This window comes from Polistes fuscatus, unplaced genomic scaffold (assembly GCF_010416935.1).
Source record: "Polistes fuscatus isolate 324 unplaced genomic scaffold, CU_Pfus_HIC Scaffold15, whole genome shotgun sequence".
NCBI classification, from domain to species: domain Eukaryota; kingdom Metazoa; phylum Arthropoda; class Insecta; order Hymenoptera; family Vespidae; genus Polistes; species Polistes fuscatus.
In genome coordinates this window covers 786,613-797,202 of record NW_025113053.1, presented here as the reverse complement: position 1 = coordinate 797,202, position 10,590 = coordinate 786,613, and the positions used below count along the sequence as shown (strand labels likewise).

At 37.6% G+C, this 10,590-nt stretch overlaps 2 protein-coding genes across 2 annotated transcripts; both read left to right on the top strand.

The window, feature by feature from the left end:
• Positions 1 to 226: 226 nt before the first annotated feature.
• LOC122514677 (heart- and neural crest derivatives-expressed protein 1-like) lies at positions 227 to 2,657 on the top strand. The gene is made up of 3 exons (XM_043631619.1): positions 227 to 862; positions 938 to 1,704; positions 2,449 to 2,657. Exons 1-3 carry the CDS (start codon positions 781 to 783, stop codon positions 2,581 to 2,583), a joined length of 984 nt encoding a protein of 327 aa, XP_043487554.1. The 5' UTR covers positions 227 to 780; the 3' UTR covers positions 2,584 to 2,657.
• Positions 2,658 to 3,537: 880 nt separating this feature from the next.
• Positions 3,538 to 6,358, top strand: LOC122514679 (PBAN-type neuropeptides-like). Its single transcript, XM_043631621.1, has 3 exons — positions 3,538 to 5,595; positions 5,662 to 5,907; positions 5,986 to 6,358. The coding sequence occupies exons 1-3, from the start codon at positions 5,493 to 5,495 to the stop codon at positions 6,234 to 6,236; spliced, it is 600 nt and encodes a 199-aa protein (XP_043487556.1). The 5' UTR covers positions 3,538 to 5,492; the 3' UTR covers positions 6,237 to 6,358.
• The last annotated feature ends 4,232 nt before the right edge of the window (positions 6,359 to 10,590 follow it).

Genomic DNA, 10,590 nt, shown 5'->3' with positions numbered 1-10,590 from the left:
AGAAAGATCACGATCGTTCTAAATGCATCCACGAGTGCTATCTCTTATCTTTCGAAAATAAAAAGCCAGATGCCTTTTACCATCGACCAGGACTCATCCATCCATTTTGATTTTTTTTCTTTTCTCGGTTTGAAGTTTGGCTGCGATCTAGACGTTAGGTATATAACGGTTACGTCGATAATAATTATTTCTTTATAGTAAACTTGTTAATCGGTGACAAGAGAGGAAGTTGGTATTATTTATGCGAGCGGGTTGTTCGAATCCCTCCGGGACTATCGCCGTGGTACCGCCACCGAAAAGGGAATTCGTGGCCGAACCGGATACGAGCATTTAGTCCGAATGGGAATCGAATAATAACGGTAAAAGAAAATAGAGTCGCGCGCGCGCGCAGAGTATCAGCCCGTTCAATTTGCTAATTGAATCGGAAGCAGGAGAGGCTACGGCTCGGAAGGCAGCATCGCGAGAGGGAGAGAAGAGACCCTCCGGAGGCGTCGACGAAACCGAGCTCCGCCCTTTGCGATCCCACCCATGATCTCGTTCCACGGACGACCTTGAGAGCTTTAGCCTCCATGTCGACGACTAGCATTGGATCTTCCTTCTCAGTGACCCCGCGACTGCATCCGAAAGCGCATCATCGATTAATCGTCGTCGTAGTCGTCGTGGTCGTCGTCGTCGTCGTCGTCGTCGAGTGAAATTATTCTTCGTCCCTTGTTAGTGTCACGTGCATCGCAAATCAAATTGTGTACCGGGCGACAACGGTGATTCGAAAAAAACAAAACCATGCTCGGTGGATTCGACGCTCAATCGGAATATTATCCACAATGGCATCAACCCTGCAATTACGTCACCCAGCTTCCTTACGGTACGTTTTACTTATTAAACGATGAGAATCAAATGTCTCGATTAATATGAAAATAATCGTTCGATCGTTCTCCAGGTCCACTCGGTGGTCCCGATTCGGACAACCAATCGACCTATTGGGGGGCGGATTCCGGTATCTCCGGTGGTAGCTCGGGTGCGGGAAGTCCGACGGCTTCCACGCCACCTTTGATCGAAGAGATCGGTGTTCAGGATTCCAATTATTCCGGTCTTCAACAATACGTCCATCCGAGTTCAACGAACGGTGCTCAACATTATTCGACTATGTTGTATCCTCAACAACAACAGCACCATCATCATCACCATCATCATCATCATCACCATCAGCAACAGCAAACGCAACACCAACAACAGCAGCAGCAGCAACAGCAGCAGCAGCAGCAGCAACAACAACAACGCGATCAACGCGGAGAAGAAGATTTTACGATGGCCGGCGGAATCGGTGGTGGGCCAACCGTTTCGTTGAATAACGTCGAACTTGGCGTCGGCGGAGTTGGCGTCGGATCGCTACGGCAACATCTTCAAAATCAACATCTTCAAAGGGAAGTGATCCCGTTGGTCAGGCCCAAACGTCGAAATACGGCGAATAAAAAGGAAAGAAGACGTACTCAGAGTATCAACAACGCTTTCGCGGATTTGCGGGATTGCATCCCCAACGTTCCAGCGGATACTAAATTATCGAAGATCAAAACTTTGAGGCTCGCCGCATCGTACATCGGATACCTGATGGCCGTATTGGAAAGCGACGAAAGCGAGGAGCCGCAAACGTTTCGCGCCGAGATACTGTCGAATGCTAGGAGAAACAAAAGCTCTCAATCGAATCAGGTAAAAGAAACGTCGGTTGGTTTACGCGCGATTCGTCTAACGAATACGATCGTTATCGTCGTTCTCCACTTTAGAGGAAGTTAAAACGTTCTCTAGCCCGTGTTAATACGAAACGAGATTTATTATACCGCTCGTAAATGTTCGACTATTCGTTCGTTACTTTTCTCTCGAACTTGTCGTTAAATCTTCCGCGAGGAGAGAGGAACTATCGATGATAATGGGGATTTCGTTCGATTGATGCTTTTTCGATTGTGCTTTTTTTTCCCATTACCAACGAACCAAAGATTTTTCTTTTTTTTTCATACTTCGATCCTACGGTTACTCCAAAATAAACATCGGCCTCTTGACCTTAAATCCATCGACGAGGAGGGGGAGGGGTGTTGCATCGGATTCAAGTGGGGGCACTTTTTTCTACTCGCGTTGGAAAGAAAATGTTAGGCGATGGAGCGTCGATTCCCGTGTCGCGTTACGTCGGATCGAGTTAATATAATAATCAAGTTAATAAAGGAGCGGTCAGGCCAATTTTGTCCATCTGGCTGTACCACCCACGAATCGGAATGGAATATCACCGTTATTCCTGACCGCATCGTCGATTTTCTCGTAGAAAATTTTCGGGGAAAGACAAACGGAAAAATTGATCGAAAGTATCGTTAACCCCTTAACCTACGATTACTTTTGAAACGGGAATCGTAGGTTAAGGGGTCCATTCGATAGCTACGAATTCGAAGTTTCTTGTCATTTCAGAACGAGACGTGTTTGCAATCTATTTCGAACGTATCGCAGGAAGAATCGTCGAAGAGCAAAGGACGAACGGGATGGCCTCAGCACATGTGGGCCCTGGAGTTAAAGCAAGAATCACCGACGAATCAAATGCAATAAATTCACGCACACGCACACGCGCGGACGAAGGATTTTTTTTTTTAATTAAATCTTTATTTATAAATACTTATTGTAAAAAATGTTAAAGAGAGAGAGAGAGAGAGAAAGAGAGAGATCTCTTCCGTTCTCGTGTAAATATTTCTTCGCGTTTAAATTTATGTGTAAATAGCGAATAACGCTCGTTGTTTTAAGCTACTCGTTTTGATTTAGCCTATCGCAAACTAGGAGGAAGAGGGGGAGGGGGGAAACAGGATTTTCTACGCACAATAGTCCGCCCTCTCTTTAATTCGTTTGTAAAGTTTTTTCTATTAAAAACACCTTAATAGCTATCCAACGACTGGAATTTCACTAGAAAAAAAAAAAAAAGAAAACATATCAATTCTTACGAATACTTTTTCTATAAAATTAACTCGGACTGATATTCGATGATAGCTTTTAAGCCTTAAACTTTCTGTAAAAGATATCGATCGATAATAATAATAATAATAATAATGATAATAAAAACACCGTATCACGAAGAATTTGGCCCAAAATGTTTATCAAAAGTATGCGGGGGAGGGGTGGTGGTACCTTTTCCACAAGTACGACAAAGTAAAAGAATGAGAATTCGAATGAGACGAACACGTGTACGCAGATGCAGGAAGTCGAGCTGCGTTTTGTTTCTGAAAAAAAAAAAAAAAAAAGAAAAGAAAAAAAAAGAATATTTCAACTTTACGTCTCCGCGTTACAAGCTCGGAAATTATTGTCAAAGACGACCGGTATCGTATTTCATCGATATCCTGGCGCCACTATTTTCCCCATAAACAAGAAAAAAAAAAAAGAAAACGGAAAAAGGAACATCGAAGGAACTTGACAAAATCATTCGATTGAGAGCCAAGTACGCGTTCGATAAAAAGAGATATTAAATAAAATATTCGTAGATATTAATTCATAGAGAGAGAGAGAGAGAGAGAGAGAGCGACCCGCACTCGCATTGCGACGAGTTTGATTCGTAAATATCGTCGAGCGGCGAATCATAACGTAATTTGTCATTTGTTTATTACATATCGGTAAAGTTTATCCGTGCGAGACACCGTAACGATCTTCTTGTATATTTATCCCTTCTCTTCTTTCATCGATGGGCGTTATATATATTTGAAAAGTGATATCAACTTGTTGTAAACGTAGCGGGTGTATCGATAAGTTCGAACGTCGATTCGCGGATGAATTTTTTCCTTTATATCGCAAAATAATCGGGGAGAAATGTAAGGAAAGCGATGGAAGGTGTTAAAAAGGGACGAGAAGAAGAGAAGGTAAATATCTTTGTAAACTAATGCTTTGACGAATCCCAGAACACCTCCCTAAGTCGGACGTCGGGGTGTAAACACTCCTGTGCGCGTTACCTAAAGAACTTGGTTATTCTCGGTAGCATTTCAAAGCGAGATAAGCAAAGCTCCTCCTCCGAAATCCGTCAAAATATAAAAGGGATAGAAATGAACGAATTCGCGCGGATTTCTTTTCTCTTTATTTTCTTTTCTTTTCTTTTTTAACGACGGGACCAATGACATAAGATTTTATTTCAATGACGTGGGAATGTTTCGATTACGGTCTTGCCGCGCCACGAAGAAAGGAAACAAAAAAGACGAGACAACAACACAACAACAACAGGCGCGAACGTTTATTTGCTTTGACAAGTAGGAAAGTGCATACGTATACGTAGATAGAATGCACGCGTATGCGTAACGGCGTAAGAGACTTTGGTGCCACTTTAAATGTCAAGGGAAAAAAGGGGCATCGGTTCGCATGTGCGGAGGAGGACCTTTTTCCTCTTCTTCTTCGAAAGAAAGAAAGAAAGAAAGAAAGAGAGAGAGAGAGAGAGAGACGTGTATATTGTTTCAACCACGATAAAATATCGCGTCCTTCGGAAGGGCTTCTCAGATTTTGTAGGCGACATTATCGAAAGAAGAAGAAAACCGTTACGCGAAATGAAATAACAATTTTGACCGGGACACATTTGAATCGCTTTAACCGACGATTAGAGAGGTGTTTACTAACAAAACGAAGTACGCGACCTCGCGTCGACGTTTAAACGATTAATTTTATTTATAACGGTCACGCCTGTAAACATAAAAATTTGATTTGTTACGACAAATAGGTACAATTTTATTGACTCCGAACTAAAGAAAGAAAAAAAAAGAAAGAAAATAAATGTATTATAAGAAGAACGAGCAAATACGTTTAGTTCGAGCAGCTTTTACGAAATGTCGCGTAGAAGCGAAGGATACGTCCTCTTATATACCACCGACGGGTAGATTCGATTTTCCTTTCGAATCGCGCAAATTGAATTGGATAACCGTCGGATTATTTGGCCTTTAAAGCTTTTTCATTTATTCGCGCTGCACGCTGTGACCAACGATACGACGACCAACGATGCGACGACCAACGATGCGACCAACGATGTGACCGACTCGCGGGATAATTCCCCCCCTTAATCGATAAACAAATATATATTCGGCAATAACGAGTGCCGAGAGTGATACGTGCGTTGGTTGCCATTTTCTCGAATAGAAAAAGAGAGAAGAAAATAAAAGATAAAGAAATTGTCATTGCGTATAAGAGGGAGAGAGAACTAGCGTCCCCGTAAGCTTTTGATTCAAATTGAGAATAATCGCTGCTACGTTCTAACCCGAGATTACCCTCCTGGGTTTCGTTTGATGATATTCTATCTCTCTTTATCTCTCTTAGCGTATATATAAGATCGATGTTTAAAGATCGCAAAAGGGTGAGGGTAAAACCGTGACAACGCCCGAGGATACCACCGAGCAACCGTATAAAACCAGAGGATCGGATCCGTATCTTCGGCAATTCCTTTCGAGACGTTTCGAAAGAAACTGGACGACGACGCGCAGGAGACAACGCAGGAGACAACGATGACCGAATTCGTTGGTAAAGTTTCTCGGACGACTAGGAGCTTTTCTTATTCCTTGCTTCTATTTTATTTCTTCTTGACGTTTTCCACAACCGCCGAATACGGTAAGTTAGTTTTGTTTGTCTTATATTTAACGGGGGAAGGAAAGAAAATGATTTATTTGTGTTAAGATTCGAGAGATGTGGGAAGTATATCGAACGATAGAACGCAGGACAACGATTTTCGTTCTTGTACCGAAGGAAAATGCATAAAAAGGACTACGCAAGAGATGAGCAGCGGAATGTGGTTTGGTCCGCGACTCGGGAAACGTCAAAAGTTGCAAAGTCAAAGGGAAATGACGATGGACGCCGAATCGGATGGTGCCGTCAACGCTAATGCTTTGGACGATTCGCGTTTGGATATTCTCGCTTTGCCAGGTATACCACTAATCGTATTTATTTATGTTAGAATAGTAACGTTTCACGCGTTACGAATTTTCAAAACTTACCGTTAAGAAGGCAACGGAAAAAGGATTACTGGAATGAAATTTAACCGAGAAGAAGACGGAGGAGACGATTACTACGAGGACCGTATTATTTCGAAGTTGATCATTTCGGAGGATCCACGAAACGACGATTCCTTCTCGAAGAAATCATTTTCTTTGCCGAACGATCGCGGAAATGGTCGAATAATAATTCCTTGGACGATTTCTTCGCGATTGCCATCGCATCGATCGCGCCGCCGCCGCCTTTCAACGATGTTTTAGAATAATCTCCCGCTATTCGATTAAAAACACGTAATACGACGAGAGAAGAGGGACAATTCGAACGATCGAAAAAACCTTTATTCCAAAATAACAAATAAAAAGTATTTCACGTTTGTTTGCAATTCTTACCCCCTTTTTTCTTTTTTATTACCCTTTTTCGTGTATGGAATACGCGACGTAGGAGAGGGGAGGGGGAGAGTGGGGGCGCATGCATCTCAGGGGTAATTCCTCGCAGCAACGTTTCGTTCGTAACGTTGCGCGGGCCATGTGGCAACGTTAGATACTGCTCGTAATCATAAAACACGAAAACATCGGGTATAACGTATAGAAGAAGATACGAAGTTAACCCATTACTTCTCGACTTATTTCTAAGACGAATAAAACCAACGAATCCCGGGTTACGATTGTAAACTCGTATCCGAGCGGTAAACGAAAACTCGATTTTGCATTCGTCTACGAGAAATATCAAAAAGATGGGCTGGGGGTGTCTACCGTCTAATCCAACGAACGCAACATTTTCTTGGGATCGTGGGGGGATCGTGGGAGGATCGTGGGGGGTGGCTCATTTCATTATCCATTAGAATTAACGATTTCAATTTTTGTTCGGTTTTTCTGTGGCTTTTTATTATTATTATTATTATTATTATTATTATTATTATTATTATTATTTATATATTCACAAAGGTTATACAACTCTTTTTCGGCTACGCGTTACAAGATTCCCAAAATAACAAAAAAATGCACTCGTACCTCGCTGGATTCGTCGTTGATAACGCACGCGAAACGCATCTCGCGTTCGTGGAATTCCTTCCCAAATTTGTATCTCTTTAAATATCGTTATTTTACTATTTGTTATCGCTTCAATTGTATTTAATAGATTAATTGAATATTTATTCTGGCAATTTATAAAGTCTTATCGTTAAGAGTTATACGTACTTATCGTATGACTAATGTCTATTTACATGGCTGACATGATTATTAATTATCGTTAAACGTGGGGTTCGCAATTATTCGAGTCATATTTCTTATTAACAAATACACGTGGATACGTATAATGTTTATAGTATATGTTACTTGACCATTGTATACTAGCTAAAAACTATGTTGTACCTAAGCTTGAAAAAATACTTGCAAATTTTGCCAAACGCAAACGATCCAAAGTAATTTTTTTATTTTTCTTTTCTATTTTTTTTTCTAACAATTGCCTATCTAACTATGGGGGTTTATTTGTTTCTTTCTTCGCTCGTTAAAACTTTTTCCAATGTTCTCTCTCTCTCTCTCTCCTTTTTCACTGGATTCTTTTCTACCAACAAGGAAAATTCAAACGACGACGCGTTTATAAGAGTATTTTTCGCAAGTAAAATCACGATTGAAGGCACGAGATATATTAGATTGAACGAAAACCTATACTGCGATTGATTTGTTTTATTCGTTTCAAATGAAGCTACCCCTCCCTCCTTCTTCTCGTCCACTTTTATTTTAATCTTATTCTCTTTACACCGGGACAGTTGCTATTTGTTTATTAATATTACGCGAAATACTTAACTATAAACGTAAAATATATTTTAAATTATCACCATCCCACCCCACCAGTTGTCTCGGATATTATATAGGGCCAAAAAAACTCTAAACTTGAACTTTATATTAATTAAACGAAAGGAAGAAATTAATGAAATCAATGATGAAATCAATGAAATAAAATTCTATATATATATATACAACAATAGAAAATGCATAAAACGATAATGAGAGCAGAGAGGAGAAAAGTCAATGTGCGAGTCGAGGGGAAGGAGGAGTAGGAGGAAAGAAGCGGCAGTATCTGTACAAAATCAAGGCAGTTGATTCAAACGCTTTATAGAAGGATTCCTAAACGTTGGCTCTTATTTTTTCCTACAAGTTAAATAAACCAACAGAGGTCGTCGTAATTTCTGCTAGGAGTTTTTAGTAGTAGCATATCACCGTGAAAATTAATTTTACATGCCCCGAAATCGTAGTTCTCTTTATATAACGTGTGTCTATATATTTGTGTTTAATATTTATGCATTGTATGTTTATATATATATATATATAGGCAACTGTACAAATTAATCGTCTTATTATTTAGGCAGTCTACCTCTTTTCACGTTATATAAGTATATATATATATGCATGCGCGCGCGTATCTTACAAATTTTTTTTGTTTTTCTTTTTATCAACCGTTCACCTTACCCTTTTTTATTTATTTTTTTTTCTTTTATTAATAATAATTACGCAACCCTTAAATATATAAAATGAAGAAGTACTAGCAGAAAAAAACTAATTAACAATGTATCCTAGGAGCCTGTGCATAAGCAGCATTTCATAGTCTTATTAAATACGTGCGTCCTATGTGTGTATTGTCCGACTGTATTTGTTTTTTTTTTATTTTATATAGGTATATCATATAAGGAGTTCCTTCTTCTTTTCGTTATTTTCTTAAAAAAAAAAAAACAAAATCGTTAAGTTTTGTGTGTTGTATAAGTGTGCAATATTTTTAAAAGAAATACGTAATTATTTACACTGTATTATTTATATTACAAAATTATTCGTCGATTGTTTCTTTTTCATATATTAGGAAAAAAGATATATTCTTGCACCAGTTGATAGTAATCTAATGAAAGATGGTTATTCTTTTTATTATTATCTTTTACCGTATTAAGATAAATTTATACGTAATAGTAATAATAATAATAATTATATATATATATAGTTCTAAAATCTAATCGTAAAATTTCTATGAAACATTATCATCTTAATATAGCTCACACGCTAAGCTATTATTATTTTTATTATTATTGAATTCGTTAGATAATAAAACAAAATATCGCCGCTTATGAAATGAAATGGCAATCGAAGAGACTATGAAAGAAATATTTACATTATTTTTATCAAAACTTGGAAGAAGATTTATTTAATCAATCTGTTATTACCAAAATTAGTCTTTACGCGAGGTTCGTTTGTTGGAAGAAAATCGAATGAAGGAAAATGATTGGAAATAAAATTTCCCCCTTTCTCGTGTGTCTCCTCTTTTCGCAGTTTGCAAAATGGTATATTCTAAAATCTATTGCTTTTTATTATTGCAGGAAATATTGTGTTTAAGTATTTATTTTAGGTATAAAAATAGAAGAGATGCCTAAATGCTTTTTTCTTTTTCTTTTTCTTTTTTTTCGTCGTAGAAATGAATCGTAATTCTGTTAAGTATTATTCAATAAAATGCATCTCTTTGTTTTCTTCCTATACGATGATGTAATAATAGTAGTATTGTAATATTTTCGACAATGTTTTAATATATAAATACCGGGTTTCTAGGTATGCGATAAGTATGACTAGTGCATTTTAATGAGAATATATAAAAAGACATGTTTAATCGATTAACGGATCATCATCATCATCATCATCACGGCGTGCAGAGCGTGTTTTTTTTATCGCAGAGTATTATTACATTTCTATTATATTTTTTTTTTTATATATACTTATATACAAACAAATTTATTCATTTAAGTATATGCTATTACATAAGTATACGGTATAATGCATAAAATGTAGGTAACTAAAATATTTTTCTTTCAATCATTTTATCGGAAAATTATAAAAGAGAAGTCTATAGCAAAAGAAACGGTTGTCAACTATTACGAATATAATCTCATTTTCATCTTTATCTTTTTTTTTCTTTTTTAAATATAACAACAACAAAATATTACATTAAATTTGTTTGGCCGTTTCGCGTGTCTCTTTTTTCTGGTTTACAAATCGTACAATTCGATATTTACAAAGATAATCCTTTATGTTATACAAAGTGAATTATTATTCGACGTTGTTAAATAAATGAAATAAAAGTTTTTCTTATTTCATTTACTTCTTTTTTTTTTTCTTACGGGACGCGAGATTATTATTTACATGGCATTATTATTCAAATTGAAGATGACGTGTATGTACAAATCTATCGTATCGCTTTAATTTAACGACAAATAAATAACAAGTAGATATTTTATAATGATGAATACGAAATCCATCACACGGCCTTGAGAACATATGTAATATCATAATTTCGTAATGTTTATTTAACAACAAAAGAAACTATTATTTCGTTACCTGAGGAACGTTTTCTTTCTATCTTATCATTTCTTTTTTTTCTTTTTTTTAAAACGAAACGCGCGTTCGAACGAGTTATTCTTTCTATCGGCAGTGATTCACGTAAATCATTTAGACGCTAAGGTTTCTCTCTCTTTGAAAAATCATTGCACGAAATTCGCGAATAAAATATGACCCGCGTAAATGATAATAGTAACGATAAAAGCTATCTATCGCAACGAAGAACTTTTGTACGTGTTACGCG